The sequence below is a fragment of the Oscarella lobularis genome, chromosome 1, assembly GCF_947507565.1.
Source record: "Oscarella lobularis chromosome 1, ooOscLobu1.1, whole genome shotgun sequence".
NCBI classification, from domain to species: domain Eukaryota; kingdom Metazoa; phylum Porifera; class Homoscleromorpha; order Homosclerophorida; family Oscarellidae; genus Oscarella; species Oscarella lobularis.
In genome coordinates this window covers 2,153,634-2,181,593 of record NC_089175.1, presented here as the reverse complement: position 1 = coordinate 2,181,593, position 27,960 = coordinate 2,153,634, and the positions used below count along the sequence as shown (strand labels likewise).

At 44.2% G+C, this 27,960-nt stretch overlaps 8 protein-coding genes and 1 long non-coding RNA gene across 15 annotated transcripts; 7 read left to right on the top strand and 2 right to left on the bottom strand.

Moving 5' to 3' along the window:
- Nucleotides 1-15: 15 nt before the first annotated feature.
- LOC136187995 (uncharacterized) lies at nucleotides 16-4,599 on the top strand. The gene is made up of 9 exons (XM_065975707.1): nucleotides 16-710; nucleotides 1,004-1,088; nucleotides 1,150-1,464; nucleotides 1,516-1,875; nucleotides 1,924-2,211; nucleotides 2,263-2,550; nucleotides 2,611-2,715; nucleotides 2,772-4,202; nucleotides 4,258-4,599. Exons 1-9 carry the CDS (start codon nucleotides 678-680, stop codon nucleotides 4,572-4,574), a joined length of 3,222 nt encoding a protein of 1,073 aa, XP_065831779.1. The 5' UTR covers nucleotides 16-677; the 3' UTR covers nucleotides 4,575-4,599.
- A 2,787-nt stretch (nucleotides 4,600-7,386) lies between these two features.
- Nucleotides 7,387-9,133, top strand: LOC136199429 (TNF receptor-associated factor 4-like). Its single transcript, XM_065989624.1, has 5 exons — nucleotides 7,387-7,506; nucleotides 7,572-8,123; nucleotides 8,177-8,369; nucleotides 8,425-8,708; nucleotides 8,761-9,133. Exons 1-5 carry the CDS (start codon nucleotides 7,445-7,447, stop codon nucleotides 8,945-8,947), a joined length of 1,278 nt encoding a protein of 425 aa, XP_065845696.1. The 5' UTR covers nucleotides 7,387-7,444; the 3' UTR covers nucleotides 8,948-9,133.
- Nucleotides 8,955-9,785, bottom strand: LOC136199468 (ethylmalonyl-CoA/methylmalonyl-CoA epimerase-like). The gene is made up of 6 exons (XM_065989665.1): nucleotides 9,701-9,785; nucleotides 9,583-9,649; nucleotides 9,473-9,528; nucleotides 9,364-9,423; nucleotides 9,148-9,306; nucleotides 8,955-9,088 (listed from the first exon to the last, which is right to left on the bottom strand). The coding sequence occupies exons 1-6, from the start codon at nucleotides 9,755-9,757 to the stop codon at nucleotides 9,008-9,010; spliced, it is 480 nt and encodes a 159-aa protein (XP_065845737.1). The 5' UTR covers nucleotides 9,758-9,785; the 3' UTR covers nucleotides 8,955-9,007.
- A 122-nt stretch (nucleotides 9,786-9,907) lies between these two features.
- LOC136199424 (TBC1 domain family member 23-like) lies at nucleotides 9,908-12,938 on the top strand. Its single transcript, XM_065989612.1, has 16 exons — nucleotides 9,908-9,972; nucleotides 10,042-10,150; nucleotides 10,199-10,304; nucleotides 10,405-10,609; nucleotides 10,657-10,905; nucleotides 10,959-11,005; nucleotides 11,058-11,161; nucleotides 11,213-11,338; nucleotides 11,396-11,491; nucleotides 11,545-11,715; nucleotides 11,766-11,808; nucleotides 11,866-11,975; nucleotides 12,023-12,079; nucleotides 12,137-12,240; nucleotides 12,301-12,528; nucleotides 12,584-12,938. The coding sequence occupies exons 1-16, from the start codon at nucleotides 9,950-9,952 to the stop codon at nucleotides 12,861-12,863; spliced, it is 2,058 nt and encodes a 685-aa protein (XP_065845684.1). The 5' UTR covers nucleotides 9,908-9,949; the 3' UTR covers nucleotides 12,864-12,938.
- On the top strand, nucleotides 12,925-14,229 carry LOC136199448 (protein amnionless-like). The gene has a single exon (XM_065989644.1). It carries the CDS (start codon nucleotides 12,976-12,978, stop codon nucleotides 14,122-14,124), a length of 1,149 nt encoding a protein of 382 aa, XP_065845716.1. The 5' UTR covers nucleotides 12,925-12,975; the 3' UTR covers nucleotides 14,125-14,229.
- A 248-nt stretch (nucleotides 14,230-14,477) lies between these two features.
- Nucleotides 14,478-15,737, bottom strand: LOC136199457 (uncharacterized). The gene is made up of 4 exons (XM_065989654.1): nucleotides 15,437-15,737; nucleotides 15,328-15,378; nucleotides 15,124-15,273; nucleotides 14,478-15,063 (listed from the first exon to the last, which is right to left on the bottom strand). The coding sequence occupies exons 1-4, from the start codon at nucleotides 15,611-15,613 to the stop codon at nucleotides 14,629-14,631; spliced, it is 813 nt and encodes a 270-aa protein (XP_065845726.1). The 5' UTR covers nucleotides 15,614-15,737; the 3' UTR covers nucleotides 14,478-14,628.
- Nucleotides 15,738-17,569: 1,832 nt separating this feature from the next.
- LOC136199438 (uncharacterized) lies at nucleotides 17,570-19,380 on the top strand. Its single transcript, XM_065989633.1, has 8 exons — nucleotides 17,570-17,583; nucleotides 17,749-17,953; nucleotides 18,039-18,285; nucleotides 18,339-18,534; nucleotides 18,590-18,656; nucleotides 18,706-18,900; nucleotides 18,951-19,129; nucleotides 19,188-19,380. The coding sequence occupies exons 2-8, from the start codon at nucleotides 17,850-17,852 to the stop codon at nucleotides 19,352-19,354; spliced, it is 1,155 nt and encodes a 384-aa protein (XP_065845705.1). The 5' UTR covers nucleotides 17,570-17,583; nucleotides 17,749-17,849; the 3' UTR covers nucleotides 19,355-19,380.
- A 135-nt stretch (nucleotides 19,381-19,515) lies between these two features.
- On the top strand, nucleotides 19,516-21,464 carry LOC136184949 (uncharacterized). Of its 2 annotated transcripts, XR_010669451.1 has the most exons (7): nucleotides 19,516-19,784; nucleotides 19,833-20,037; nucleotides 20,125-20,362; nucleotides 20,416-20,614; nucleotides 20,670-20,760; nucleotides 20,817-21,150; nucleotides 21,203-21,464. It is a non-coding gene; the product is annotated as an uncharacterized lncRNA (long non-coding RNA). The 2 variants fall into 2 exon arrangements; XR_010669450.1 differs by having other exon boundaries at nucleotides 19,516-20,037.
- A 460-nt stretch (nucleotides 21,465-21,924) lies between these two features.
- On the top strand, nucleotides 21,925-27,886 carry LOC136188356 (uncharacterized). Of its 6 annotated transcripts, none has more exons than XM_065976142.1 (14): nucleotides 21,925-22,522; nucleotides 22,596-22,857; nucleotides 22,908-22,978; nucleotides 23,038-24,805; nucleotides 24,862-24,904; nucleotides 24,956-25,068; nucleotides 25,132-25,262; nucleotides 25,320-25,579; nucleotides 26,084-26,433; nucleotides 26,518-26,764; nucleotides 26,818-27,158; nucleotides 27,215-27,397; nucleotides 27,480-27,550; nucleotides 27,605-27,886. In XM_065976142.1, exons 1-9 carry the CDS (start codon nucleotides 21,937-21,939, stop codon nucleotides 26,147-26,149), a joined length of 3,300 nt encoding a protein of 1,099 aa, XP_065832214.1. In that variant the 5' UTR covers nucleotides 21,925-21,936; the 3' UTR covers nucleotides 26,150-26,433; nucleotides 26,518-26,764; nucleotides 26,818-27,158; nucleotides 27,215-27,397; nucleotides 27,480-27,550; nucleotides 27,605-27,886. The 6 variants fall into 6 exon arrangements, with proteins under 6 accessions (XP_065832214.1, XP_065832194.1, XP_065832187.1 ...); XM_065976122.1 differs by having other exon boundaries at nucleotides 24,956-25,262; nucleotides 26,818-27,013; nucleotides 27,068-27,158; XM_065976115.1 differs by having other exon boundaries at nucleotides 24,956-25,262; nucleotides 26,818-27,013; nucleotides 27,062-27,158.
- Nucleotides 27,887-27,960: the final 74 nt, after the last annotated feature.

Sequence of the window (27,960 nt, the reverse complement as noted above, 5' to 3'; positions counted from 1 at the left end):
TATGATTTAGGGCATATATGGCTGTGGAGGGGATCCCTCCAATGGGGTTTATGAGATTTTATGTGGAGAATATATCGGGGATGTGAGTGGGGAGATTGTCCGGGAAGTGATCGATGAAGAGATTGGGGAATATTTTTTGGAGACTCGTGCAGAAATCGGACTCAATATAATATTGGAGGGTCTCGTGGAAGTTGTGCTGGAAAGCGTGTTAGCTGAAGGATTAGCAGAGAACTTATATGATAAAATATTTGACTGTGTGGCTGGCCCCGCTATTAGCAATAGCCGAAGAAGTTTCAGCAGAACGCACACTGGAAAGTGTGTCTCAATTTGCTGGTGCGTTGACTATCGTATATGATAGGCGTTTCTTGAAACTGAGCACTATCGGACCAGCAATGAGTTTAGCGTGGGATGACCCCTTTAGATCATAGCTTTGCATAAAAGGTAATTCGTTCAGGAGTCCGTCCTACAAGAGCCTTAGAGGCTTAAAGTCTAGTAAAAGCAGCGTTCAAAGCAGCTACACGACAGTACTCTAGTGCTGCAGTGGTATAGGAAATGTCTTAATCTGCAGCATAACTATTTCTGTTGAGTCAATGAAAACAGGGAGGGGATTTTCCCTACGGTTTCTAATTAACACACCAACATGTGGTCGTCACATGCTCTCTGCGTCATAACAGAACATGAGGAGCTCTCGTCTAGGAAATGACACCAGCGTGAGTTGTTTAATTAACAGCACCGTTACCAGTACGTTGTTGGCTCGTTGCGCAAGCTAGATATTACCCCGAATAGCCGTTGAGGCGTTTAATAATCTATAAAATAATAGTGCCTCTTTAAAGCCGCACGGCGCGCAGTATAGAGTCTGTACAGACAGCTAAAATTTCTTTGGAAAACGTTTTTGAAGAAGGTGGCCAACTACGTACTTCTGATTGACCTTTAGAGGGAACGCCCTAAGGAGTGATGACGTGTATATTCCCCTGGGAAATGCAAATTACTTTTATTTTATTAGGGCGTCATTGTCTTAGTAGCCTTGACCCTCTCGTGTGTCGACGTTGGTTCGTGCCTTTCACAAAAACAAAAGGCTGTCACCGTTGGTGAGATTGTTGTTTTAATTGTAACCGCTTTGGCTATCCTGATTGCCATTGTGATGGACAGGAAATCATTCTCTGGAAGTGATATATAATCGGGACAAAGGGCCAAACAATCGTTTCTATGTTTATAAAGGAAGCAGCAAAACATTTCGAATATGGTTCAAGTATCCTGGTTCAGTGACGGCGTGGTGGGTGTTTCAGCAAAACGTTTTACAAAACGACACCCATCTCACAAACGAACTTAACGAAGGAAAACGGGGGTCATTTTTGAAATTGTCCAATATAACGCAAAGCGATGCCGGCAATTATTCGGTTTTCTTGTGGCCGTCTGGAACTGAAACTGCCGCGCTGGAGTTCTATTTTACTCTCGTCGTAAAGTGTAAGTCATATGGGGCCTTTATTAATGAAAATTTGTATCATTCATTTATAGCTCTTCCTCGCGCTCCTTTGCTATTGGCTTGTTACCAGTCGCTAGAAGGTCATGGATTAGCTCACGTGTGGTCGCATATAACGTCTGAAAATCCAATGTATCATGAACGTGAAAGAGAACAAACGCGCTTCTATACGATTTCCTACTATCAGAGTTTCACAAATGGCTCAAAAAGATTCGTCAGCAGAACAACTTGGAAGCCAGCGTTTAGTCGCTCGCCGTTGGAATCAACCACCATTGCGCTTCCTCGCCCTGCCTTCTGCATGAATTATTTGGTTCAAGTTACAGCTGTGGGAAAGGTTTCAGAGAGCACGCCCATTTTCTCTTTCTGTCGTCAAACTTTTAGTTTTCTGCACTTAGGTGAGTGGCCAATGCAATCATCTGCGTATTCATAAGCTAGTGTCTTAGATTCTTCAACCGTTTTTCGTAATTTGAAGGGACAAATTTACCTTTCGTCTGACAAATCGACGTACATTCCAGTCTGTCTCTCCACGCCGCTTCAACGATGCCCTCTCCTACTGGAGAGAGCTTCCGTTATTGATACGCCACAAGGAAAGTTTATTAGCAGAGACTTCTTACGGGTTTCTCCCTCTGAATTCGTTCTGCATACTCTAATTAAAAGCGAACAGTATTGCTCGAGATTGGCTTCGCACTGTGATTCAAACTTGGAAGCGACGACGCGCCTGTGTTGGAAAGGTACTAACTGCAGTATATATAGCGAAGCGACGTCTCTAATTACGATTATAGATTCTGTATCGTTTGGATATATACAGAATAATGTCACATTGTTTGAAGAGGAGATTGCAACCTTTTCGTATCTTTTGTACTGTTCTATGTGCAACGTCGCAGTGAACTTTGTCTGGAAACGCGGCGAGACAACGCTGCGTCAGCGAACTCGGACAACGCTGAAAGTTGTAAAAAACTTCACATATCGCCTGTATGGTGCAAAGAAAACCGATAGCGGGCTGTACACGTTCAGAATCGTCGTCGGTGACAATGTTTATTCCAACAGCTTTTTTGTCACTGTTCTTGAAGGTATTATTAATAATTTAACGTTAGTGGCGTTAAAATAGTGAGCTCTTTTTTAAACAACAGATTCGTCTCCTACTGCTTTATCAACAGGCGTCCTTATTACGCCAACGTTCTACACGAGTAGCGCTGCCCATCCTACGCATGCAAATTCCCCCTTGCCTACTGAGGGTATGTTGTACTAAAAGATATACCAATCAGCCTGGTAACTGCAAGTGTTTCTTTAGAAAGTTTTGGTATCAGCCAATCAACTTTTATTTCAATTTGCACTACCGCCTCAGCCATAACGGTTATTGTGCTCACTTTGTCAATCCTAATATTTCTCAGGGGGCGCCGTGGGCGTCGGGCACCTCTCCAGTTGGATGTCACTGCCAGGGAGGCCGTTGTCTTAGAAATCTATGAGGAACTGTGGAGGAACGACGCGGCGAAGGAAATCTTGGCTCCCCGCGAAGCCTTGGCTGTTACGAAGGAAGCCTTGGCCTTGGTTGATCAGAGTCCTTTTGCTATTAGTTACGCTTCTTATTCCTGCGGCACCTTCGAATTGCTTGTTGATTCGAAAAAGCTCAATTTTCAATTAGAAGAATCGGCTTCTAATGAAATTAGTAAATCAAATGGAGGACGTATACATTTGGCGAATTATGACATTTCAATTGAATTTTCACGTGACTCTTTGCAAGAAGAGCACGTGACAATAACGGCTTCTCTTTTTATTTCATCAGAACCAGTCAAAGGCCGTTTTCTTAGTTTACTAGAGTTATTGCCGCATGGCATAAAATTTGATTGTCCCGTACTGATACGAAGCTCCTATCACGTTGCTGGTGGCTGGGGTTTTGATTCAAAACTTCATATGTTCTATTCGGAGAAATTCAGATCTGAAACTTCTTTCAACTATGTTGGCGGGCTAAGCGAAACTCGTGCAAAAGCAACCTATTTGAAAATGAATTATTTTCTTAGAGAGGAGTTTTTGGAAATTCAAGCGTTGTCATTTTGCAATCTCTGCAGTTGGTCGGAAGGTCCATGCAAAGTTGCTTTGTCTGTATTTCGCAATAGAGGAAGTGATTCTAAATTTGGCGTTACTATAGCGCTGTCATGCACTCACCCGGACATTCTTCGCGCCCTCAAGAATTATCATGTGCAAGAGAACAGCAAGGGCTTCTTGACAACGTCTTTCATTACGTGGAATGAGTCTTGGAATAACATGGAAATTGCGTTAGAAAGCGTGGGCGAATGGAAAGCTTCAGCAACGGCCACTTTTACGGTTGAGGACAAGAATACTGTTATGAAGTGTCCTAGAGAATCGTATCTTGGGCCAACAAAGAGTTTTCTCGTAACAAAAGTGGCCTCCAGCGTCGATCCTGACGTTATGATGTTATTATTTAACATTATCGCTTACAAAACTGATTCTTCTAAAACACCAGTAGACACAGTCATAGTAGAGATAAATCCTTTGAGCGAGACGAAGATCGTGTCTTGGACAGGGAATCCTGACGCTTCGAGTCTTAATACGAACCCTAGCAGTGGGAACGGTTCATCTGGTTTTCGGGAGAGATATAGAAGTAGTGAAGGCCGAAATATTTACAGTCTTGCAGGTCTGAACGCCTCGGGAGAACACCGAACGGACTCAGACGGCTACGAGAGCATGCCAGTAGAATCCGCAGGTATGCGTTGCTTTGTCTTTTTAGACGTTGCTCTTCAAATTTCTCCTTTCAACAGGAAAGAATAAAGTGACGCAAGAACAGTGCAATGAATTGGCAAAGCTGATATCACCAATCTGGGAAGACGTTGCACGCAAGCTTTCGTTTTCAACGCCTGAAATTAAAGGCATTAAAGATGAACACCTTGGGAAGTTACATCATCAATCAATAGATATGCTTGATCGGTGGCTGATTCGAAAGGGCGCTGAGGCAACTGTCTTTATTTTGTGCAAGGCTCTTATTTTTTCAAATGCGAGAGGCCATGCAGAAAGCGTTTTTGGCGACAAATTTGTTGCCTCCGTAGTTGATGTGCTGGACTGTGGTAGTGCCGTTTAGTAGCAACCTAATCGTTCAATGAGAAGATGACTCTGAACAGTATCATGCAGTTATCGTAATACAAGGCAAACGTACTACAGGAGAGGTAAAATTGCGCTCTGCTGTTGACAGTGCCGTTGACTGCCGTTGACACTGCATACGACGCACGCTACCTAGTACCTGCTGTCTGCATCAGGGGGGGTTGTGCACTAACGCGCGCTGCCACCACGCCCATTTTAAAACGGCGTTTTTCTTCGTTTCTGAACACCGTACAACTGCATTTAAGAGGTCATGTAGGTTGTTTTGATGATAGAATACACTTCAATAGGCGTCGAAACCATTTTATGTCTTCCTCGCGACTTCGAACATCGCCCGGTTGATCGTCTGTGAACTTTTTCGTTATTCTCTAGGACGGTGCAAAAGCTATTTAAATGCGTTTCTAGATGAATTTACAATCGTTATGCGGTGTGAACAAAATGCTTGCTTTATTCTAAGTACTCGAAATTGCTTCGTTTTAGAAAATGCCGCTTTCAGGCACAAATTAGGATAGACAGGGCCAAGTTCGATATCGAGAGGACGACACAAACAGTTTTCAACACTTCCTAAAGCATGCTGCACCAGAAAACAACGTACATTAGTCATTTAGGTACACTAAAAAGCAGGATCCTGGGTGCCAGTGGGTGGTGTTTTAGAACGAAGCAGAACCGTCTAACGCCGCTTGAATACACTTCAATGGGTACTGAAACCTGTTTATCATTCTTCTCGCCATTTTGTATATCGTTTTGGTAATAATTTTTGAATATTTCAACACTCCCGCGCCCGTTTGTTCTGCTTCATACTGTATCTAACGGAAAGACATCTGACAACACGATTGCATTTATCTGAGATGATCGTAGGCAGGTAAATTTCGTTGACATCGCTCAAAAAGGCATTTCCGGGAGGGCGGCGATAACGCAGCTCTTCCGGTTTTTGGCAAGCTCGGCTGCATCGCCGAGCGAGATTTCCACGAGAAACTGTGTTCGAACAAGTTTGCGAAAGGAAGTCTGTCCTGTTGGAGGTCATAACGTAAGATGCGATCGCTTAGATCGATCGCGTATGACTCCCTCATGATCGAAGGCAATTCTCCCTAAACAACTTCTAATCGGAGTTTGTTCACACAACGTAGCAATTGAATATGGACTTAGACGTGTGCCTGTGCAAAGAAAGTAGGAGAAAAGCTATCGGGTAAGGATGAACAAAGGCGAGAATCTGACCGAACCGATCAGCGAATCTACACAATGCATTAAAAGGAAAATTTGTCTACTGACTTAGAATACTCAATGACGCTCACACCCATAGCGAAATTTGCGCAAAACGATTCAGAAGACGAGATTTAGAGGTCCTTCTAAAATCTAACGCGCGTTAGTGCACAACCCCCCCTGTGTCTGCATGGACAACGACCCTGCAACGCGTCCCGATTCCTGCTCTCTACGTCTTCCATCACCAGATGCACTTGCTCGCAGCCTATCAGCACCCGTCGCCGACGAGAAAAAGCCTCAAGTATTGCCAAGACTTTCGTACACGCCACCATTCGAGCGACAGACGCAATCTCTAAGCCGATACCGAGTCATACCGTCAATTCCACCTAGAGAAAACCCTTATCCAGCACCACAGCACCTAAACCCAAAGTTGCCCTACCAATTTTCCTACCCTTTTATACCAGTTCTCCCCTGGCATAATCAAGACGACGTTCACGGGCCTAGAAACGCTCCTCACTTCACGACAGAGATTCCTCAGCGTCAGATCCGACCTCGAGTGACCTTTTTCAAGAGAGAACTCAGTCGTCGTCAAGCAGCTCTAATAATACAGAAGCACTATCGAGGCCACCGAGTTCGTCGAAACATTCGATACATCATTTTCTTGGCGAAGAAACGAGCTGCATACGAGCTAGTGAACGAAATGATCGACGCCTTTTTGTCTCACGAGGCGATACCAACTTTACTTATAGAGGTATTGACTGAGAGAAAGTCTCACGGTGGACTGGATCCCGAGGATCCTCTGGTGCTCACAGCCGAACTCGTATGCGAGGATTATTTGTGCGAAGGAGTGGCAATGATTTTACCTGATGTCGTCTCCCTTGCAATGGATGATATGATTAGGGAATATATGGCTGTGGAGGGGGATCCCTCCAATGGGGTTTATGAGATTTTGTGCGGAGAATATATCGGGGATGTGAGTAGGGAGATTGTTCGCGAAGTGATTGATGAAGAGATTGGGGAATATTTTTTGGAGACTTGTACAGAAATCGGACTCGATATAATATTGGAGGGTCTCGTAGAAGTCGTGCTGGAAAGCGTGTTAGCTGAAGGATTAGCAGAGAACTTATATGATAAAATATTTGACTGTGTGGCTGTTCCCGCTATTAGCTCAATAGCCGAAGAAGTTTCAGCAGAACGCACACTGGAAAGTGTGTCTCAATTTGCTGGAGGTAAAATGCTGGACGAATTGATACTGGACCACATGCTAAAGAGTGTGGGAGACAATGGTGATGGAATAGTATTTAGACAATTCTCTGAAAGACTTATAGACTCCACGATGCTGAGTTGCTTGTTGCAACGAGACTACAATATGAGCATTGAGGGAACTGGAAATAATTTGGTGTTAGAGGAGATGCACTCAGAATTGTTTGCGGAATCTGCCGTAGACGTGATCCTAGAAAAACTGGTTGCTCACATGGACATTGATCAAGAAGAGGAAGAATTAGGATATTGAAGAAATAAATACGTGTACGTAAATAAATAAATAGTCTAGCACAAGCTTGCCTAATCCGGGTACTGTGTTCCGTTAACTTCCGAACGTCCCACACCTGCACAACGGTTTTTTCTTCGCTTTCCACTCCGCCACGCTATTCGATGGGCATCCCTCTCGATCACTTCTTCACGAAAGTCGACGAAAATCTCGTCTGCCCGATCTGGTAAAGCCCAGACGCGTCGTTTCCCTTTCAAAGTCCAACCAACCACGCCTTCTCTCGCTCTCTAGTCGCGAAGTTCTACGCAACCCCGTCTCGTGTCGCGACGGGCACACGTTCTGCGAAGCGTGCGTCGTCGAGTGGCTCGCGCGACACGCCACTTGCCCGATGGATCGTCGCCCGCTCGCGAAACGCGAACTCATACGAAATCTCCCCGTTCGCGGCCTCATCGAGAATCTCGACGTGCGCTGCGTGAACGCGGACGTCGGCGCGAAGGCGAAAGCGCGCAATGCGTCGTCGCCGCCGTCGCCGAAACGATTCGGAGCGGCGTGCACGTGCACGTGCACGTGGCGTGGGAAGGCACGCAATCTCGACGATCACGTGCGAGAGTGCCCTTACGCGAACGTTTCCTGTCCGCATCCGCTGTGCGGTGACGTCATGTTGAGAAAATTCGTCGATGCGCACGCTAGAACGTGTCCTAAGCGATCGGTTTTGTGTCATGCTTGCGCACTTGAAATGGCGGCTTGCGATCTCGACGAACACATCGAGCACGATTGTCCACTCGCTATGGTTCCCTGTATAAACGGGTGTCTCACGGACGGCACGGTCACCATGGTTTCAAGGCGAATACAAATCGATATCGTTAATTATTATTATTTATTTTTGTTTTCTCTAGGGTTCATATGCAGGATCACGTGTGTCACGAGTGTGGAAATGCCTTGGTCTCGTGTCCCTTCGAGTCGCAGGGCTGCACGGTGCGCGCCGCGCGGAGCGAGCTCGATCATCACGTGGAGACATCCGTGAAGGAACACATGCTCCTATTGGCTAAAGAGAATAAGTCACTTAGAGAAAAAATCTCCGTCCTCAATGTATGTGTACAGACATAGAGTCAATTTAATTTATTTATTTATTTATTTTATTTAGGAGCATGTGAAATCGGAGATAAGTGCGCTACGCGACGAGCTTCCGAATGCGTACACGTGGAACGTCGCCAATTTTCAGCAATATGTAGTCAATCTTCCGGTTGGCGAAGAGATACAGAGTCCTCGCTTTTGGCTGTGCGGTATCTGCTGGAAATTGAGACTCTACCCCAACGGGGCTTCAGTCGACCAATCGTCCTTTATGTCGCTCTATCTCGAACGGCAAAGTGATCAGCAAGGCGCTACTCTGACGACGGTATCAAACGCTGTCGTGTCTATACTCTTCCGGTAAGAAATTGAATAGATCAATAATTAATGAATGCAAGGTATCTTTTGTTAGATTTATAGTTGTTAGTCCTTCTGATGATTTTGTTGACTACATTGTGTCGATCGATCAGCCGTTTTCCTTTACGCGCGAGGACAAGGATTGGGGATGGGTTGCCTTTATGAGAACCGACCAGGTGCGCACGTATTACACCGACGATGGAACGCTAAAAATCAAATGCGTGCTCCAGCTGAAGAGTTAGACAGAAGGAAAAAATCATATACTGTATTTAATTAGTCAGATTGTACAATGATTTGAGTAGCTAGGCTTCTTCTAGTTCAACGAGAACCCCGTTGCAGTCTTTCGGGTGAAGGAACACTACCGGTTTCCCATGAGCACCAATCTGCATATAAAGAAATGAAAAATAAAGAAATATTTATTAGAAGAATTTCTATTCTTTGCCTTCGGTTCCGGATTTAGTGGACGCACGTTGTGCTTTTGAAGGGATTCGATTGCCGCTTTGATGTCGTTTACTTCGAGGCACACGTGATGCATGCCACCCGAGGGATTCTTCTGAAGAAACTTCTCTATGGGACTCTTCTCACCAAGCGGATAAAGTAACTAAGAAATCAATAAGACTAAACTTAAAAACTTTATTATTATTAGTAGAAACTGTACCTCTATTTTAGTATTTTCAAAATTGACGAAGACGGTGTATACGCCGTGGTCTGGTTGAGGCTGCGGAATCTGAGAATTTGACTACTTCCGGGTTGATTTTCTACTCTACCATTGGATCGCTGACTTGAGCGCCCAGGACGTCGCGATAGAGTTTCGTCGCTTCGTCTTTTGTATGAACACGTGCGACAGAGGCCGGAGGAAATTAGATTGGCGCCTTACCGAGATTGGAGACGGCGATGGCGACGTGATTCAGCCGACCCACCTTCCAGAGCCGTTCTGGAACAGACTGGAAGCGCTCGATAAAATTCAACAGGTATAATGCATCGTTTGAGGGTACTTGGGTTGAAAAGGGCAGTGATCTCGAGCGTAAAAGGCGAGAAAATCGAGCTAGCATTGCTGGAGTTAGCGTACGTTACAGAGAAGAAGAAAAAAGTGACGTAGAGGAAGTAGGACGACTTTTTTGACTTCTTGAACTACACATGCAAATTTATTTCCTTTCAAAACAAGTCCAACCAGCTATCGTAGGCTAAGATTTCCTAAAAACGCCAAAAACATCTTCTCGAACGTGCGCTAACACCAATTAGCGATGTCTGACGAGAAACAGACAAGGTCAGTTTTCTCCACGCAGAGTAGCCCTATCGCAATGCACGCCGCCTAAACTGCACTTTCCGTCTCCAGCGAAGACTCCTTCGACGACCTCTTCGCGGGAACCCCCGATCTCGATCGTCTACGCGCCGCAATTCGCGCCGGACGCGTTCCGCCGGCGCGACGACCCGACGCGTGGAAGGTAGAGTAGAAATAGACCCCATAAACGCTTCGTACGAGTCGCAAATAGATCCTACTGGGCGTGAACAGCAAGCAAGACGCTCTAAGCGGATGGGACGGGACTCTCGATCTCGAGAACCAAGAAGAGTTGAAAGACGAGTGTAACAAAGTCTCAGGTAGGAGAATTCGTTAGTGAAAAACCTAAATCGACATTTAATTATTAATCAATTATTAAATATTTGAGAAAAAATTTTTAGTGACTGTGTCTATTTTTAGAGCGTATTGTATCGGATTCGGAGGAGAGAGAGCGCGTCGCACGTGACGCCGAATGTCTCGTCACGTTCTTCTGCAAGGCACGTGCCGTTTCCTACGTGAAAGGAAGCGGATGGGTGGAGACGGTCGCTCCGTTTCTATGCGTGGGAATGAGTCGCGCTGACGCCTACAATTGTCTCTACGCAATGCTAGGAAAATATATACCCAGGTTAGTAAGTACTCGAGCTATTGATCTTATTGATTTTTTAATTTTAGGGAGTGCTGTGTCGGTGGCAATCCGTTTCAGATATTCCGTCTTCTTCTTCTCTATCACGAACCCGACTTGTGTTCGTTTCTCGATACGAAGCGGCTGCACGTCGAAGCGTATCTTCTCAAGTGGATTCGCAGTCTCTTTGTGTCTTCCTGTCCACTCGACGTCATTTTATCCATATGGGATAGGTATTTGGCCGAGAGCGATCCGTTTCTCGTCTTCTTTCTTGCCCTAGTCATGATTCTCAATGCAAAGTAAGAGAAAAAAAAAGATCATAGATATATGAATTATAGATGCTTTTCTGTAGAGAGGTTATCATGGAAGAGAAATCGATACCAACGTCAGAATTAATAGGTTAATTAAACGGATATTGCTTTTGAATTTTAATTAAAAATTTAATTTATAGAAAGTATTTCGGCGTATCCTTCCCAATTGTCTTCTGACGACGTCGAGGATTTCATCGCCTTGGCAAAATACTATGTAGTTCGAACGTCTCGATCATTTCAAAGAGTAAAGAAAGAATTTGAAATAGTGCCTTTTATTTCGGTTTCTTTGTCTCAGGATTATTCCTCTGCCATATTTGGTCTCCAACGAGCGTCCAGTCCTCTTCGCACACGCGACTTCTCCTCGTTTTTATGTCTTCCAATATCGGTTAGCGAGCTCATTCAGTCAAGGAAGAAACCGATAGTAAAAAAATCACTAAAGACTTTTTTTGGGGGAAATTATTAACACTTATCTAATTAGGAACATCCTTTGAGATATTTTCTCGTTGATTGTCGTCCAGCAAAGCAGTATAAATCCGGTCATTTGGAAGCGTCATTTCACGTGGATGCAACTCTCGTATAAAGAGCAATGTATAATCATTAAATTAATTACTTAATTCTAATTTTCAGATGCTGGAGTCTCCTGACGAATTTTCCGCCCGTCTCGCTCAATTCTTTTTGGCTCAAAAGGGATCCTTAGAGACGCGTTCTGTCGCAGGCGGCGAACACGTTTGCTTCTTGAGCAGTGGACGAGAACAGGAAGACCAACTCACAAACATGGTCGTATCTCACTTATTACAGGCACGAAAAATTGACCAATTAAATAATCAATTAATTCTATTCAATATTAGCGTAATGTCAAATATATGAGCATTGTTAAAGGCGGATACAACGGTACGTTTTATTGCTAGATAGTTTCATATAGCCACGTGTTTTTTTTTGACTACGTAGCTTTGTATCATTATTCCGTTGACAATGCGGTTGAGTTGGTGGGAACGGATCCCAAGGCGTTTGCTCGGCTAAGTGAGCCCTCATCTGCAACTGCTACATCTGAAGATGACGTAGGATAAATAGTAGAGGCGATTGAATACTAAGTATTTGATTTCAGAGCGGGAAAGAGACGTCGGAGAGAACGCATTCGAAATCGAAAGTAAACGTCGAAAAGGTAAAGGAAGAATAAAAAATAAGAATGAGAAGCATCTATGTTTCTCTCTTCTCGAAGGCTCCGTCTTTGGTGTGGAAATTGTCGTCGGCAATCAAACAAAAATCAGCGAAAATGAAAGCGAAAATTCGCAAGTGGATGATCGAAGCAGACGTCGAAGAAAGGTAATTGAAATAACCTTAGATTCTGACGACATCATAAACGAATATTATATATTCTCTCAGACACGTGAGCAGTTCTGACAAGGCGAGCAAGAGTTCTCTCTACAAAGGCGTCAAGCCCATTTTCAGCATCGATGACGACGAAGACGTCGACGAAGCGAGCATGACGAGTTCCGATGATGAATCGCGTCGCGAGGCAATCAACTTGGACACGTGGAAAAAGCGGCGCGCTGATGTCATCCAGACGTTTCCGTGCAATGAAATAACGATGGCCGGGAATATGCATCCAAGGTAACCAGATGTTTTGGGGATATAATTAATAGATTTTATTTCTATTTCTGTGTAGTCATTTGCTTCTGACTAAAAGTCACATGTTTGTCCTGAGAGAAATCTTGAGTCGTCGTGGCTGGGCTTTTATTCAGGCTCGTCAACTTCTGACGTCGGTGCTCAAGATCACGTCAAATCGTAAGAATCCAGATATTATAACATTTAAGTACGGCACATTGGGAGACGACGGAGAAACGACGTTGACTGGCCGGCAGAGGTTCATCATACCCAAAGCTCAGAAAGCAACAAAAACGATCAAAGAGGCGATTCTTGCAGCTCTCGAAGGAGATGACGTGTAGAAGAAAAATCAATAAAAAACTAACGAATAATGGATGAAATCGTAATTAGATCTCGCGACCCCACGTGCCCACATCACGTGCATTCAGAATTGTTTCTCTCTCGCACTCCGCCATGTTCGCTCGTCTCCTCATCCTCGCAAGCGCTCTCGCCGCCAGCGAATCGGCGCTCAAAGAATGGACATCGAACACGAACTGGAACAACGAAAAGAACTGGAGCCCCGGCGCGATTCCGTGCAGCGCCGACACCGTCGAATTCAACGACAACGCGAGCCCCTACAACGTCCTCATCGAAGACGACGTCGTCATCAAGGAACTCATCCTCTCGCCGTCGAGCGAAATCGTCTTCGACGACGGCGTAACGATGTCGTTTGCGAACGACACGCAATGCGACACGACCGTTCGCTTTCAGCGAACGAAACGCGCCGGACGAACGACCAACTTCACCGGCGGCGATCCCAAGGACTGGAACGATTCGGATAACTGGTCGCCGGTGAACGACGACGTCGCCGATACGCCGCCTTGCGTCTACGACGACGTTCTCTTTCCCGCGGAGACTTACTTTAGCGTCGCGCTAGACAGCAGCGTCACGGTGAAGAGCTTTCAGTTGGAAGGCTCGAGCATGTCGACGAATACGTTTCAAGCGTATTTGTCGACGCCGGACGGCGCGCGTCAGTTTTTCTTTACGAATGGAGCAACGGTGACGATATCGAAGCCGAATTGCGAAGGCAATTGTCCCTGTGGGAACGGAATCGTGATGACGTCACCTTCCCCCGAACTTCCGAGTCTAAAGCCCACAGAGCCTCAGCTTTCCACTTCAGAGCCCGCAGGGGTGGTCATTGAGAGCAAAGGGGATAATAATAATAATAATATGTATATTATTATTGGTAGTGTTGCCGGGGCTCTCGTTATTATTCTCGTTGTTATCATCGTGGTTTTGGCTATTACGCATCGTAGGGGGATGAAGCGGATTCGAGGTGCTTACGAGAATGATGCGACTATGGCGGTGACGTTTAATGCCACTGATCAGTCGGCTGCTCTGGCTGGGTTTAGTAATCCCATGTATAAGACCGAGGGTGGGATTACCAACAATCCCATCTACGGTGAAATGGGTGGGGGAGAGGGGCGGGGGGACGTTGGTGTGTCCAAAGTGAATCCGCTGTTTTCATCAACTGATCAGGTCGATGACGTTGCCTATGATGAACTGACGTATCAACAACTGGATCCGAACCAGGAGAATCCACACTATGATTCTCCAAAATGAATTGTTTGCGCTGACTTGTCGTAGGATTGCTGCATCTGCTTTTTCTCTTTCCGCTGGCTGTCTCTTTTCTGCATGATTTTCAATTTTAGAATTTTTGTCCGTGTCCGGGATATCTCACTCCGGGATTTCCCTGCACTTCATCATGTCTTTTCTTTGGGGAGGAAACGAGTCTCTGGCGTGCGTCAACGGCACGTCAGTAATCATCGGAACAAATACCACGACAAGCGTGGATAATGCGCTTCAAATGTCGCTGATTGGCGTCACGGGGGGAATTTGGGCCATACTTACCCTCTTCTACGCCTTCTTAAGGTATTTCATGACTTGATGAGTTTTTCAAATGAACTTCTTATTTTCAATCATAGAATAATTTCTAAGATACTGAGGCTACAAAAACATGCACGTTGACTAATAATCAATAGCTAAACAGAAATTCGTACACCATGACGATTTCCTCCTTCATTAATATCGAAAAGGAACGGGGAAAACGGCATTGAAATGAGGCGTTTATTCGTTCGAATACACAGCCAGCTCGAACAGATGAAATTGATACGTATTGCCTATGCCGTTTCTGCACACTTTGAAGTGAAGACCTCGACTCGGCTTCAATGTTTGACTGTATTCATATGTCAATGAATTTGTGCTAACGTACGTAATTCCTGACGTAGAATTCGGATGAATTTCAAGGCGAATGTTCCAGTTAGTTGTAGATGATTGTGGTGCAGTGATGTCGGTACTCACTGTGCTGCTACATGTGCTAACTGAATCAATGCCGTAGGAAGCATGAGCACCGTTTGGATCGTAGTAGAAAAAACCCGCGCAGTAATTGCCGTCGCAGATTAGAAGCAGCGGATCACTGTCGCCCGGAAACGTAAAGAAAAAGCCAATCTGAATGGAGTAGGCTTGATTGTCATTTAGAACACCAGCTTCAATCAATTTCACCTTTGACACACGTATAGTATCAAAATGCCTGTCTATCGCATGTATAAATTAGCTACTTACTTTAAACAATACACCTCGAGTCGTTGATCCAGTACCAAATTCGATATTTTGTGCAGAAACCGAAGATGGTGTCTCCGTAAAAGTCGCGTGAGTTTGTAGCCAAAGAGGAGACATGTAGCGATAGAGTAGCAGCGCCAAACTCAAAACGCTCTGCATGTCGTGTGTCGATCATAGGAAAAGAATGAATCTTCTATGGATGTTTACCTGGCTCGAAGTTGATGCGGAAACGGCGGATGTTGGAGGAGGAACGTCCGTCTGAACGTGCATGGACTTAGACCTCTTTTAATCGTATCAAACGACGGTATTAACTCACCGATTCTCCGTCGCTGGATGCGTCTTTTTGAAGTTGAATGTAGTCGTCAAGTGGAAGACACACAGTGGGCCCCGATGACGGAACGACTAAAACGGAATTGCCTCCTGTACACTCAGCTGATGCAGATCCAAGCCAGGAACTTGAAACAATGACCACCAGCAAAAAGGACGACGTCATTTTCTGACTTCTGTCCGTAGAAGCCGATAGAGCGCGATGTGAGAGAAGTGGCGGACACGGCGGGCACTGGCATTTATATAGGGTTCGTGGTTGCTACGAGAGACGTCATCAGCTCCCGGATGCCCTTAGCCCCGTCAACTGGCCCGTCAGCTGTCAGTTACAGTATGAAGGCCACGTTTGCCGTATATCTACGAAATTCTTCGTCTCACTTTTGACCTGAAGAAGGCGGAAAGGCCACAGCGAGTATTGGGATCATACAACATACATACGTATGAAAATCGTGGTCTCCTGTACCGCGTTCTCCGAAATTACTTCCGCGTGAAAGAAGCCAAGTAATAGAAATGAAACTAATCTGCACATCTTCATTCAACGCTTAATGCAATTAGTTCGCTATGTACATAGGACTCATTATAACTATGCAATGCTTAGTAAGAAACGTACCAGAATTAGTTGAAGAGGCAGCTGGGCACCTGTATCGCGCTAATAAAACTTGCGGTCAAATGTAGTAAAGGAATGAATGAATCACTGAATGAATAAACACCGTTGTGTCGTTCCAATTTTGTCCTACATGCATGTACACTGTATATGCACGGAATGAGCCAGGTGTGTCTAATAGATATGATCCGCCGCGCTCCAGCTCCACCCATTGGAACCTCCCTTGGCTGTACCTTTTTCCACGCTTCGTACATCAATAGCTTTTTCGTTGATCTCATCGATGACTATTACTTTTGGATTTGTGACGCTGCGTGTGGCAATAGGTATATAAGGTCTGCACAAGCCGGACGTGGGCGGGATTTCTTTTCTCATTGTCTTTGGATGAGACTATCCCGTCAAGCCAGAGCTAAATCATCTCTACGAAGCGAGAGGGAGTCTGCTACAGAGCGAGAAAATTTAATTTCTTGAGTCCTGAGTATTTCCAAGTGGCTTCAGTTCGAATGGCGGTTGTGTAACGGAATAAAAGGATTTTTGCGGTGTAGGATTATTTTGGAAGATTAGAGCAAACCCGAGCAAATGGGAACGTAGGCAAGGTGACTTTGGGGATTCACGTTCGAACGAAAAGCGAGCAAACGTTTAAAGCTTGGAAGGAGAATCCTCTGCTCCTCCAGTCAGCATATTTTAGAAAGCACCTACAGCGCTTTAGTCTGTCTTTCAGCACTACACTCAAATTAAATACGTTTAAAGACCGAGAGTGCTGCGGTAGCTGCCAGAAGGTCAGAGTGTGACCGCAACTGTGCCGGCCATGACCCTGCCGCACACTCCTACGTAATAAACCCACTAATCAGAGCCGGCCGACACCTACTTAATCTCTGGTTCCACGCCTCGTACGTCGATCCCTAGCCCCATTTCTTGATTTTAATCGCTTAAGTAGACATCAGAGTATTGGAATAGTTCGTAGAAGAGCGGTGAAAGCGATTTATATGGCTGAACGGGGACAATGTAGGCTAGGGGGACAGAATAAAAGGGTTCTTGTATAGGGTAGAAAAATCGTTTTGGAAGAATAGGTGCGATAGAGCGCACCCGAGTGAATGATGACGTTGGGAATGTGACTTCGACCTTAATTAAGAATCTTGGTCTTGGAAGAGATCTTCGGCGTTTTTTCCAGAGTGACGGCGTCCTGAAGGCGTTGAGGGATAGGAAACAGCGCGGAAATGGCAAAAAGACATCAGTGCACCGGAATCGCTAGTGGACGAACGGTGAAAGCGATCCGCGTTCTCCGCAAACATCGACAAACGCCATCCCCTTCCGACGACATACGGGATTTGTTCTAAATGAATCCGTTGAGATTGTTGTACCTTCGACGCTTCGTACACTAATCCCTCGCTCCATTTCTTGAGTTTAATCGCTCTAGTAGACATTAGAGTACTGGAAGAGCTAGGCGAGGAGCGATGAAAGCATCCGTACCGTATGGAGCAGGCAAACCCTAATACGGGGAGCTCTGCCATCAATTAAATTGATTCCGGCATACAAAGGTCATATAAAAGGAAGTCCCTATTTGCTTTTCTTCCTTTACGAATATCTTGATTATGTTATTTTTGGAACTTCTTTGGGCAAACTGACTAGTTTCGGAAACGATGCGACAGATATGCTTCTGTCTAACAAGGCTATTGCTTTTATGACTGGAACTATTTGTTTAGGGAATCCTTTTCGTCACACAGTACTACTAGTCTATTTATTGTATGAGTTGAAAAGCGAACCGGAACGCACACCAACCTCTCGCAGGGGGTGGATATGGGGGATGATCGTTATATTTTCATTTTTCTTGGTCATATTCGTGTCTTTGTCATATTCAATTGGCGATTCTAATTCACAACTTGGATGCTTCTTCATCATTACTGGATGGTATGATTCAGTAGCAGATACACGGATTCATCATTAAATATTACAGTAGTTTGTTATCTAATGAGTGTTTTATTTTCTATTATAGGAGGAAATTGTTTTTGCTCTGTTTTGCTTGTTTCCTATTTGTGACTGACGTCCTCCTATTGGGATGTCTTCTGCAAGCAAAGAGGACACAAAACAGTCAATTGCCTGCAACACAAGATGATGTGCGGCTTGAAAGAGGTAACAACAGACAAATCGACATTTTTCATCAGTCTCTGAGGGAGATGATGGCTACAAGAATGCTCCTAAGCATTTTTGTACTTTTTTATATTACGTGGCTTCCGTTAGCAGTAAGTCTACAACGAATATTTAATTAAATTATTGACGAATTTATGTATTTTAGGCAATGATAATTATTTTTGACGATTATAGTAGTCTTGCCGAGCACGAGTCGTTGTTCATTCTTGCATTAGATTTTGCGTTATTAAGCGGTCTGACTCCCCTTCTCTATATGTTTTGGAGTTGGAGTTGCAGGCAAACGTTTAAGGAGGCGGTTTTGTTTTATCGCAATTGCTTTCGGAATATTCGAAATTTACAAAGTGATTGTACTCATTGTACCGACTTGATGCGTCATCTTCACATTTATTGTTACAGGAAATGACCAGCAGCCGTCCCTCAGCAGCTCGGTAGAGCCGGTTGAAGTGAACAGCGAAAGGGAAAGGTATGCGATATCATATATGCAGCAACATTCTAACGCCGTATTTGTCAAGACAAAATGCATTTCCCAGAGACGCTACTGAAAGAACTCCTCTGTTGCAAAATGCTGCCGACGAAACTCATTCTTCATTTGAAAATAGAGCCGTTGAAAACGCCGCCAGCCCTTCAACGACGACTAGTCGGGAATCAAGGTCAGTCTCATCAACTGAAAGCAGCAGAAGGCTAGAGGCGGACTTACATCATACGAGGTAACTAAGGCATAAGCTCTTTGTCTTATCTAAGTTATTTTCTATCTCAGCGAAGACAGCAACCGCTGTCGCACGGCGAGCTCAGATACTCAATCGAGTATGACGTTATCCGTTTGCTGTAACCTCTTTTGGCATTCTGCACTTGTAACCCCTAATGGAGTTGACGAACCTGTTTCTTCGCAAGATGCCAGCGGCAAAGCGGAAAGTCTGGACGAGAACAAAGTTCTTGGTTCATAAGAATACATGTATGATACGTGTATGACTGTGTTACAGTGCTTTTCTTGTAGCTGTCAGCATTCAAGCCTGTGAGTCTTCTTTGTCTGACGTTGGTGTGTCCAAAGGAAATCCGCTGTTTTCATCGACTGATCAGGTCGATGACGTTGCCTATGACGACCCGACATATCAACAGGTGGATCCGAATCAGGAGAATCCAACCTATGATTCTCCGAAATGAATTGTTTGCGCTGACTTGTTATAGGATTGCTGCATCTGCTTTTCTCTTTTTGCAGGCTGTCTCTTTTCTGCATGATTTTCAATTTTTATCAATGTCCGGGATATCTTACACCCGGATTTGTATTCACTGCACTTCATGTCTTTTCTTTGGGGAGGGAACGAGTCTCTGGCGTGCGTCAACGGCACGTCAGTAGTCAACGGAACAAATACCACCACAAGCGTGGATAATGCACTTCGAATGTCGCTGATTGGTGTCACGATGGGAATTTTGATCTTACTTACCCTCTTCTACTGCTTCCTTTTTCCGGCATACAAAGATCATATAAGGGGAAGTCCCTATTTGCTTTTCTTCCTTTTTGAATATCTCGATTATGTCCTTCTTGGAGCTTCGTTCAAAGAGAGTAGTTTCGGAAACGATGCGACAGATATACGTCTGTCTAACGAGGCTATTGCTGTTTTGACCGGAACTATTTGTTTAGGGAATCCTTTTCGTCACACAATACTACTAGCCTACTTATTGTATGTGTTGAGAAGCGACCCGGAACGCGTACCAACCTCTCGCAGGTGCTGGATGTGTAGGATGATTGTTATATTTTTATTTTTCTGGGCCTTATTCATGTCTTTGTCATATTCAATTGGCAATTCTGATTCACAGCTTGGATGCTTCTTCATCGTTACTGGATGGTATGACTCAGAAGCAAATACCCGAATTCATCATTAAATATTTCAGTGTAGTTGGTTATCTAATGAGTGTTTTATTTTCTATTATAGGAGGAGATTGTTTTTGCTCTGTTTTGCTTGTTTCCTATTTGTGACTGACGTCCTCCTATTGGGATGTCTTCTGCAAGCAAAGAGGACACAAAACAGTCTATTACAAGATGATGTGCGACTTGAAAGAGGTAACAGCAGACAAATCAACAGTTTTCATCAGTTTCTGAGGGAGATGATGGCTACAAGAATGCTTCTAAGCATTTTTGCGTTTTTTTGTATTGCGTGGCTTCCGTTAGCAGTAAGTCTACAACGAATGTGCAATTAAATTATTGACAAATGCATTTATTTTAGGCAATGTTAATCATTTTTGACGATTATAATAGTCTTGCCAAGCACGAGTCGTTGTTCATTCTTGCATTAGATTTTGCCTTTTTAGTAAGCGGTCTGACTCCCTTTCTCTATATGTTTTGGAGTTGGAGTGTCAGGCAAACGTTTAGGGAGGCAGCTTTCTGTTGGTGCAGTTGCTTTTGGAATATGCAAAGTTTACGAAGTGATTGTGCTCACTGTGTTGTCTTGTTGCATCATGTTCACATTTATTGTTACAGGAAGAGGACGCCCCGGACATGACCAGCATCCGTCCCTCAGTCGTAAACGCAGTTCGGCAGATACGGTTGAAGTGAACAGCGAAAGGGAAAGGTATGCGATATTTTATATGCAGCAAGATTTAGGAGGAGACAAAATGCATTTCCCAGAGACGCTCCTGAAAGAACTCCTCTGTTGCAAAATGCTGCCGACGACACTCATTCTTCATTTGAAAATGGAGCCATTGAAAACGCCGCCAGTCCTTCAACGACGTCGACTATTCAGGAATCAAGATCAGTGTCATTATCCGAAAGCAGCAGAATGCCAGAGGCGGACTTACATCATAAAAGGTAAGGCATAAATAAGCCTTTTTTCTTATTCAGGATATTTTCTGTAACCTCTTTTGGCATTCCGTACTTGTAACCCCCAATGGAGTTGACGAACCTGTTTCTTCGCAAGATGCCAGCGGCAAAGCGGAAAGTCTGGACGAGAACAAAGTTCTTGGTTCATACGAGTATGATACGTGTATGACTGCGTTACAGTGCTTTTCTTGTAGCTGTCAGCATTCAAGCCTGTGAGTCTTCTTTGTCTGACGTTGGTGCGTCCAAAGTGAATCCGCTGTTTTCATCAACTGATCGGGTCGATGCCTATGATGACCCAACATATCGACAGGTGGATCCGAACCAGGAGAATCCAACCTATGATTCTCCGAAATAAATGGTTTGCACTAACTTTGTCGTAGGGTTGCTGCACCTGCTTTTCTTTTTTTGCTGGCTGTCTCTTTTCTGCATGATTTTCAATTTTAGAATTTGCATCAATGTCCACGATATCACTCCCGGATTTTCCTGCACTTCATGTCTATTCTTTGGGGAGGAAACGAGTCTCTGGCGTGCGTCAACGGCACGTCAGTAGTCTTGGGAGTAAATACCGTCGATAATGCACTTCGAGTGTCGCTGATTGGCGTTGCAGGGGGGCTAATTAACAAGGGTACTGCTGTTATGACTGGAACTCTTTGTTTAGGAAATCCTTTTTGTCGCACAATACTACTAGTTTATTTATTGTATGTGTCTAAAAGCAAACGCACACACGCCTCTCGCAAGTGGTGGATACAGCATGTGCGATCATTATATTTTCATTTTTCTGAGCCATCTTCTGACTTCATGTTTTGTCAATTGACGACTCTGAATTTCGCGGATGGTGACTTTTGCATGTGCTTCCAAGAAATTTTTGTGAACACTAAATTTCGCGAAATTTAATTCCCGCAGTGCGCACGCTAGTACGTAACCCTAAATGTCTGTCATGAAAGTGTTCGTAAGTTACTGTCACGATCCCCTACCTATCGACGCTGTCGTGGACAGGAGCGATCGTGATCGTCGTCGCACTTTGCATTGCGCTCACGCGGTCAATCTTTCCAACTACCTAAGACATCGCGGAATCGACTGCAGAATCGATCAATATTACGAAGACGATCCGCCCAACAGCTGGCCTCAATGGATGGAGCGCCAAATCGTCGAATGCGACTACGTTCTCATGGTGTGTACGCCCTCCTACTTTCATTACGTCACCCAGGAGGCGGATGAGGGTTCCCAAAAAGGGCTCGGAAGTCGCTTCGAAGGTCGGATTATTTACGGATGTCTCACAAAGGAACCGACCGCCGGGAAGTTTATTCCAATTTTTTTTGGGCCTCGCCAACCCGAATATATTCCCCGCGTCATTGCTCAATCGGCATCGTATCAGATTCTTTTTCCTTTGGATATGAATTCGACAGAGCAGCGCGATTTATGGCGATTGTACGCAAAATTAACGAGACAGACCCAGTTAACAGTGACGCCTGAGCCAACACAGCGAAGAGACTCAGAAGGGAAAATGCTTGAGGGTAATTAGCTAAATGCTATTACAGTACTAGTAAATTTTTGCAAGCACATTTTCAATTAGTCGTCTTCTTATAGAAGGTGCGGTGAAAGTTGCTCGAGTTCGTGTAAACGTCATAGGCCAGGATGGAGTGGGGAAGACTTGTCTTGTCCGACTTCTTCTTGGTGAGAAGTTTGAAGAGCAGGCCAGCACCTGTGGCATTGACTTTAGCAAGGCTAGTGTCACTATGGTAAAGTCTCACAGCAGTGTTGCTGAGGGAGATGCTTTCCAATGGCGGTTACTGAGTCATAAAGAGCACAAAGAAATGCTGAATCAGATGTATGGAAGTGCTGAGAGAAAGTAAGACCTAAATTTCACCTGAGAATTTTGCCAGTCTTTATTATCTGTAGATTAGAAAAGCAAACTGAGGAGCATAAAAATACTTCAGAATTGTTTCCAAATAGCTCTGATTCATCTGAAGGTTAGAATATTTTAGCTTGTGATTTTTACTAAATTTAATTTAGAAGCTTATTGGTTTAGATGACAAAGTGGACAAGCCACTTGCAGACAACCCAAGTAAGTTGGCTCAAGAGCATCGGAATCAAATACAAGAAATAGTAGACGATCCAACACGAATTGGAAACCAGTCAAGAGTGTCACTAATGACCATCTCTGACTTTGGCGGGCAAGAACCGTTTCTAACAGCCCATGCAGCCCTAATGCCCTCTGGTGCTCTTTCCATGTACGTGCTGGTTTTCAACGGGGCAGAGCTTCTCTCCGACAAAGCAAAATCCGTTTACCGTCAAAACGCAGAAGATGGGCATATCATTTCACTTGATCAAACGCTCTGTCGCATGAAGACCAACAAGGACTTTCTGAAACATTGGTCTTCGTCCGTGCACGTAGCGCATTCTCCGCAGCTGACAAGCTCGTTTCTTGGCGAGGCGGAAGACGTCAATTTTCCTCCTATCTTTCTAGTGGCCACTCATCGCAGAAAAGCAGAGGCAACAAGAGGAACAGCCGTTGACGTTATTCAAAAGAACAACGATTCGGTCGATGCCATATTTTCCGGCGAGAATGTTCAGGGACACTTTATTTATCCGTCGCAGTCTGACAACAATTTCTTCCTCGTCGAAAATGAGACATCGGGTACAGCTGACGAAGACCCCACTGCAAGGGAAATTAGGGGTGAAGTCAACAAAATGAGCAACAGCTTCTGGAAGAAAGAAAAGGAACAACCAGCGCGATGGTTGAAATTTGAAGACGTTCTGGGAGAGCTCAAGAGCATAACCAAGCGTTCTGTGTCAGAAATCGAAGAAATAAGAGAAGTCGCAAAAATCTGTTGCATTCCTTCTGATGGCGAGGAAAGCGAACTAAAAGAAGCGCTTGTCCACTTGACAAACGTGGGCGCTGCGTTCTACTTTCCGGAAGTTTCCTTTCTTGAAAAGTTTGTCTTTCACGATACCCAATGGCTGGTCCACGTTCTCGCCTCATTTTTCGGTTCAGCTCACTCTAAACCTAAGCAGGCCAAGGCGAGAACAGACTGGCAGAAGGCGAAACAAAGTGGTCATCTTTCTTCCTACCTGGTTAATTATCTTCTGAAGCAAGCCGAAGTAGAAGAACGTGACTACGAGTCGGCCAAAGGCATTCTTCGCCACTTCGATGTTCTGGTTGAGAAGGAAGACGGACACTTCGCTCCCTGCTTTTTGCAGAATAATTTCGACGGTGAAACACAGTACGACAAAAGTTTCTCCTCCGGTCAGGACGCATTTCCGCTTCCTCTCGTTATTTCCGCCAGGGACGTCCTCTGTTTTCCCGAGCCGCTCTTCTTTCGCTTGGCCGCGCGAATTATTTCCAGTGGAGAGTATTTCAAAAAGGCTCCAACCAATATGTCGCGGAATAGGCTCGTGTTTCCGCTGCGACCTGTGGGGGGCGTCAACGCAGAGTTTCTTTACTTGGGCATCCAGAACTGCATCTGCTTGACCGTTTTTTCAGAAACTGAGCGAGGACGTCCAACTGAGGCGCAACTGGTCTCTTTACGGCAACGTTGCAGTGAATTGCGGCAGTGGATAATTGCTAGCGTAGACGACGCAAAGAAACGCGGGATGCCAGGATTGCAAACTGAGTTTTATTGCCAAGTTAGAGAAAGAAAGGAAGGAGACAAATTGCAGAACACTCTTGCCGAGATTGAAGGATTCAGCGCCGACGAAGACTCGTGGCATTTAGTTGACGAGACCAAGCACGTCGTTGACGAAGAGCTGCGTCGTATGAAAGTGTGGTTTGGTGCCGGTGCCGATACGGCGGAGAGGTGCGGCTGAATAGGTACATTCGTTTTTTCTAAAAATCGTTTGATTGTGTTTTTAGAAGTTGTGACCATGAGAGGGAACGCACGACGGCGGCCAATTCCGTTAGAGACAATTTTGTGTTTAGGTCAACTAATATTTAGTAATTTTTGCAGGAATCCTCAAGTCATCAAGAATTCAATTTCGGATCAGTAGCAGCTTCTGGACCAGGTGCCGTTGCAGAAGATCACAGTTTCAAGAATATTAGCCTTACTACTAATGTTTTTAAGTTAGTGACGACTGACAAGCAAGTCTCATCATTGTCTCGTTTGGTTCTAATTCTGTTTTTCAGTTTTGTAGATGAAAAGAGAAGTGATGAATATATGGCAGAGGTTTTTCACGGTGCGAAAAGGACTCGAAGAAACGAAGGTATACATGAATCGCTTCAAAAACGGCCGCCTTATACTACTGATAAGCGTAATGGTAATAGTAGCTGAAAAGATAGTTCTGATCTAATAATATTGCTGCAAAAATATTTAGAATCAGAATTGGTGAACGTTAATCGAAAGCCAACAACAGAGGAGCTTCAAGGCGTAGCTGATCGTATCGTGAAGGATTGGAAACACGTTGCGAGGAAACTTGATATAGACGAAAACGAAATCAAAAGGATTGACGTTAATGAGAGAGAGGCAAGGGAGAAACCATACCAAATGCTATTGTATTGGATGGAAAGCAAAAGCGAGTCAGCCACCGTTGATCGTTTGTGCCAAGCTCTTCGTAAAGAGCGGAAGAACAAAACAGTTAGTGACGTTTTTGGAAGTTCGGATTAGATATCCGAAAAATTTCTGTTAAGTATTCAGGTATTTTCTACTTTTTATTTTTTATACTTCATGCTTTTGCCCTATAGGATGACGCTGCTTAGATAAACATAGATTTTAAAATTATTTACTTTGTCCCAAGTTGTCACTGTGAAGTGTTTGACATTTTCTTATAGACCCTTTTATAATTTCAAGCCTGACTGCTCTTACAAGTAATAAAACTAGTTCTCTACGATTGCTAATAAGTCTTTGACTTCCTTTTCCAAGACAAACGCGTCAGCTGGTTCAATCACGGATTGTAGAGACAGTCTCTACAATCCGTGGTTCAATGCGTTTGTCGTAGCGTTTTTTCCTCCTCCTTGATTCTAAACCCGGTAGAACAGAATTAATTACTAAACCACTATCATATGTTTTACAAATACTGTAGATGCTGTTTATATTTCCGTAAATAGTAGTGGTGATTGAATATTAATTATTTGATTTCAGAGTGGAAAAGAGACGTCGGAGAGAACGGATTCGAAATTAAACGTCGAAATGATGAGGGAGAAATAAAAATAAGAATAAGAATCATCTATTTTCGTCTTTGTGGACATTGTCGCCGGCAATCAAACAAAAATCAGCAACATAGAATCGCAAGTGGATGATCAAAGCAGAAAATTAAAGAAAGGTAACCTTAGATTCTGGCGTATTTATGCTCTCAGACACGTGAGCGGTTCTGACGCAAGGCGAGCAAGAGTTGTTATATTTTCATTTTTCTCGGTCATGTTCATGTTTTTGTCATTTTCAATTGGCAATTCTGATTCACAATTTGGATGCTTCTTCATCATTACTGGATGGTACGACTTAGTAGCAGATACACGTATTCATCATTAAATATTACAGTGTTGGTTATCTAACGCGTGTTTTATTTTCTATTATAGGAGGAGATTATTTTTGCTCTGTTTTGCTTGTTTCCTATTTGTGACTGACGTCCTCTTATTGGGATGTCTTCTTCAAGCAAAGAGGACACAAAACAGTCAATTACTTGCAACACAAGATGATGTGCAGCTTGAAAGAGGTAACAACGGACAAATCAACATTTTTCAATAGTTTCTGAGGGAGATGATGGCTACAAGAATGCTCCTAAGCTTTTTTGTACTTTTTTATATTACGTGGCTTCCGTTAGCAGTAAGTCTACAACGAAAGTGCAGTTAAATTATTGACAAATTCATTTATTTTAGGCAATGCTAATCATTTTTGACGATAATAAGACTCTTGCCGAGCACGAGTCGTTGTTCATTCTTGCATTAGATTTTGCGTCATTAAGCGCTCTGACCCCCCTTCTCTATATGCTTTGGAGTTGGACTGTCAGGCAAACTTTTAAGGATTCGGTTGTGTTTTGGCGCAATTGCTTTCGGAAAATGCGAAATTTACGAAGTGATTGTACTCATTGTGTCGTCTTGATCATCATGTTCACATTTATAGTTACAGGAAGAGGACGCCCCGGACATGACCAGCATCCGTCCCCCAGTCATGAACGCAGTTTGGCAGAGCCGGTTGAAGTGAACAGCGAAAGGGAAAGGTATACGATATTGTATATGCAGCAAGATTTGGGAGGAGACAAAATGCATTTTCCAGAGACGCTACTGAAAGAACTCCTCTGTTGCAAACTGCTGCCAACGAAACTCATTCTTCATTTGAAAATGGAGTTATTGAAAACGCCGCCAGCCCTTCAACGACGGCTATTCGGGAATCAAGATCAGTCTCATTAACCGAAAGTAGCAGAAGGCCAGAGGCGGACTTAGGCCTACATCATAAAAGGTAAGGCATAAATAAGCCTTTCTTTAATTCAGGATATTTTCTGTAACCTCTTTTGGCATTCCGTACTTGTAACCCTCAATAGAGTTGACGAACCTGTTTCTTCGCAAGATGCCAGCGGTGAAGCGGAAAGTCTGGGCGAGAATAAAGTTCTTGGTTCATAAGAATAAGATACGTGTGTATGACTGTGTTACAGTGCTTTTCTTGTAGCTGTCAGCATTCAAGCCTGCGAGTCTTCCTCGTCTCACGTTAGTGTGTCTGAAGGAAATCCGCTGTTTTCATCGACTGATCAGGTCGATGACGTTGCCTACAATAACCTGACATATCAACAGGTGGATCCGAATCAGGAGAATCCAACCTTTGATTCTCCAAAATAAATTGTTTACACTAACTTTGTCGTAGGGTTGCTGCATCTGCTTTTTTTTTGCTGGCTGTCTCTTTTCTGCACGATTTTCAATTTTAGAATTTGCATTGAAGCCCAGGGTAATTTTTCTGCACTTTATGTCTTTCTTTGGGGAGGCAACGAGTCTCTGGCAACCCCCGGTTATATAGCGGCTTCTGAAAAG

Excerpts from the sequence above, each read along its gene's own strand:
- LOC136199468 (XM_065989665.1), bottom strand. The coding sequence starts at position 9,757 with ATGCTAGCTCGATTTTCTCGCCTTTTACGCTCGAGATCACTGCCCTTT. Across the intron at positions 9,650-9,700 it reads CACTGCCCTTTTCAACCCAA|TCTGTTCCAGAACGGCTCTG; the intron begins GTACCCTCAAAC and ends GAGCGCTTCCAG. Across the intron at positions 9,089-9,147 it reads CACTAAATCCGGAACCGAAG|ATTGGTGCTCATGGGAAACC; the intron begins GCAAAGAATAGA and ends CTTTATATGCAG.
- LOC136188356 (XM_065976122.1), top strand. The coding sequence starts at position 21,937 with ATGTCTGTCATGAAAGTGTTCGTAAGTTACTGTCACGATCCCCTACCT. Across the intron at positions 24,806-24,861 it reads GGTGCCGATACGGCGGAGAG|AAGTTGTGACCATGAGAGGG; the intron begins GTGCGGCTGAAT and ends TTGTGTTTTTAG. Across the intron at positions 24,905-24,955 it reads GCACGACGGCGGCCAATTCC|GAATCCTCAAGTCATCAAGA; the intron begins GTTAGAGACAAT and ends TAATTTTTGCAG.
- LOC136199448 (XM_065989644.1), top strand. The coding sequence starts at position 12,976 with ATGTTCGCTCGTCTCCTCATCCTCGCAAGCGCTCTCGCCGCCAGCGAA.
- LOC136199438 (XM_065989633.1), top strand. The coding sequence starts at position 17,850 with ATGATCGTTATATTTTCATTTTTCTTGGTCATATTCGTGTCTTTGTCA. Across the intron at positions 18,286-18,338 it reads TTACGTGGCTTCCGTTAGCA|GCAATGATAATTATTTTTGA; the intron begins GTAAGTCTACAA and ends TATGTATTTTAG. Across the intron at positions 18,535-18,589 it reads GAATATTCGAAATTTACAAA|GAAATGACCAGCAGCCGTCC; the intron begins GTGATTGTACTC and ends TTATTGTTACAG.
- LOC136199424 (XM_065989612.1), top strand. The coding sequence starts at position 9,950 with ATGTCTGACGAGAAACAGACAAG. Across the intron at positions 10,305-10,404 it reads CGAGTGTAACAAAGTCTCAG|AGCGTATTGTATCGGATTCG; the intron begins GTAGGAGAATTC and ends GTCTATTTTTAG. Across the intron at positions 11,716-11,765 it reads TCGTATCTCACTTATTACAG|CGTAATGTCAAATATATGAG; the intron begins GCACGAAAAATT and ends ATTCAATATTAG.
- LOC136187995 (XM_065975707.1), top strand. The coding sequence starts at position 678 with ATGAGGAGCTCTCGTCTAGGAAATGACACCAGC. Across the intron at positions 2,212-2,262 it reads GACGCGCCTGTGTTGGAAAG|ATTCTGTATCGTTTGGATAT; the intron begins GTACTAACTGCA and ends TTACGATTATAG. Across the intron at positions 2,716-2,771 it reads TTCCCCCTTGCCTACTGAGG|AAAGTTTTGGTATCAGCCAA; the intron begins GTATGTTGTACT and ends GTGTTTCTTTAG.
- LOC136199429 (XM_065989624.1), top strand. The coding sequence starts at position 7,445 with ATGGGCATCCCTCTCGATCACTTCTTCACGAAAGTCGACGAAAATCTC. Across the intron at positions 7,507-7,571 it reads AATCTCGTCTGCCCGATCTG|TCGCGAAGTTCTACGCAACC; the intron begins GTAAAGCCCAGA and ends CTCGCTCTCTAG. Across the intron at positions 8,709-8,760 it reads GTCGTGTCTATACTCTTCCG|ATTTATAGTTGTTAGTCCTT; the intron begins GTAAGAAATTGA and ends ATCTTTTGTTAG.
- LOC136199457 (XM_065989654.1), bottom strand. The coding sequence starts at position 15,613 with ATGACGTCGTCCTTTTTGCTGGTGGTCATTGTTTCAAGTTCCTGGCTT. Across the intron at positions 15,379-15,436 it reads CATCCAGCGACGGAGAATCG|ACGGACGTTCCTCCTCCAAC; the intron begins GTGAGTTAATAC and ends ATGCACGTTCAG. Across the intron at positions 15,274-15,327 it reads CCGCATCAACTTCGAGCCAG|AGCGTTTTGAGTTTGGCGCT; the intron begins GTAAACATCCAT and ends CACGACATGCAG.